We start from the raw sequence: 502 nt of genomic DNA on the forward strand, positions 1-502 counted from the left end.
TTGTTAGGATCACTGGGGTCGTTAGGCTCGTTAGGGTCGTTAGGGTGACTGGGGTCACTGTGGGCTCTCTCACCCAGCAGCATGAGGGGCCGCCCCGACAGGCTGGCGTTCTCCAGGTGCAGCACCACCAAACTGCTGCTGATGCGCAGCGCCCGCGCCACAAACGGCGCCGAGTGGTCGAGGAGGGGGCGTCCCGCGGGCGTCCAGGTACTGCAGGCAGTTGGTCTGCGAGAAATCGGGGAGGGGGCTGCAGCCGGGACCCCGCCGCGGGGACGGAACGGGGCGGGCAGCCGTGCTTACGGCGGCGCGGAGCTCAACATCCAGAGCGAGGGGCGGAAAGGTCCTGGAAGGGCAAAGGACGCCGGGATCCCCCACCACCCACCTTCCGCATCATGTGGGCGGCCGCCTGCCAGCCCCGCGTGCCGATGTGTTTGTTGAAGGAGATGTTGAGGTGCGTGGCCGACTCGTAGTACTCGATCATGTCGAACAGAGCAGAGGCGCC

General features: G+C 66.9%; 1 protein-coding gene across 1 annotated transcript; it reads right to left on the bottom strand.

Annotated features, from left to right (window-relative positions):
• Positions 1-38: 38 nt before the first annotated feature.
• LOC104917277 (protein phosphatase 1 regulatory subunit 37-like) lies at positions 39-496 on the bottom strand. Its single transcript, XM_010728468.3, has 2 exons — positions 383-496; positions 39-225 (listed from the first exon to the last, which is right to left on the bottom strand). Exons 1-2 carry the CDS (start codon positions 479-481, stop codon positions 70-72), a joined length of 255 nt encoding a protein of 84 aa, XP_010726770.1. The 5' UTR covers positions 482-496; the 3' UTR covers positions 39-69.
• Positions 497-502: the final 6 nt, after the last annotated feature.

Source organism: Meleagris gallopavo, unplaced genomic scaffold (assembly GCF_000146605.3).
Source record: "Meleagris gallopavo isolate NT-WF06-2002-E0010 breed Aviagen turkey brand Nicholas breeding stock unplaced genomic scaffold, Turkey_5.1 ChrUn_random_7180001979139, whole genome shotgun sequence".
Classification (NCBI taxonomy): Eukaryota; Metazoa; Chordata; class Aves; order Galliformes; family Phasianidae; genus Meleagris; species Meleagris gallopavo.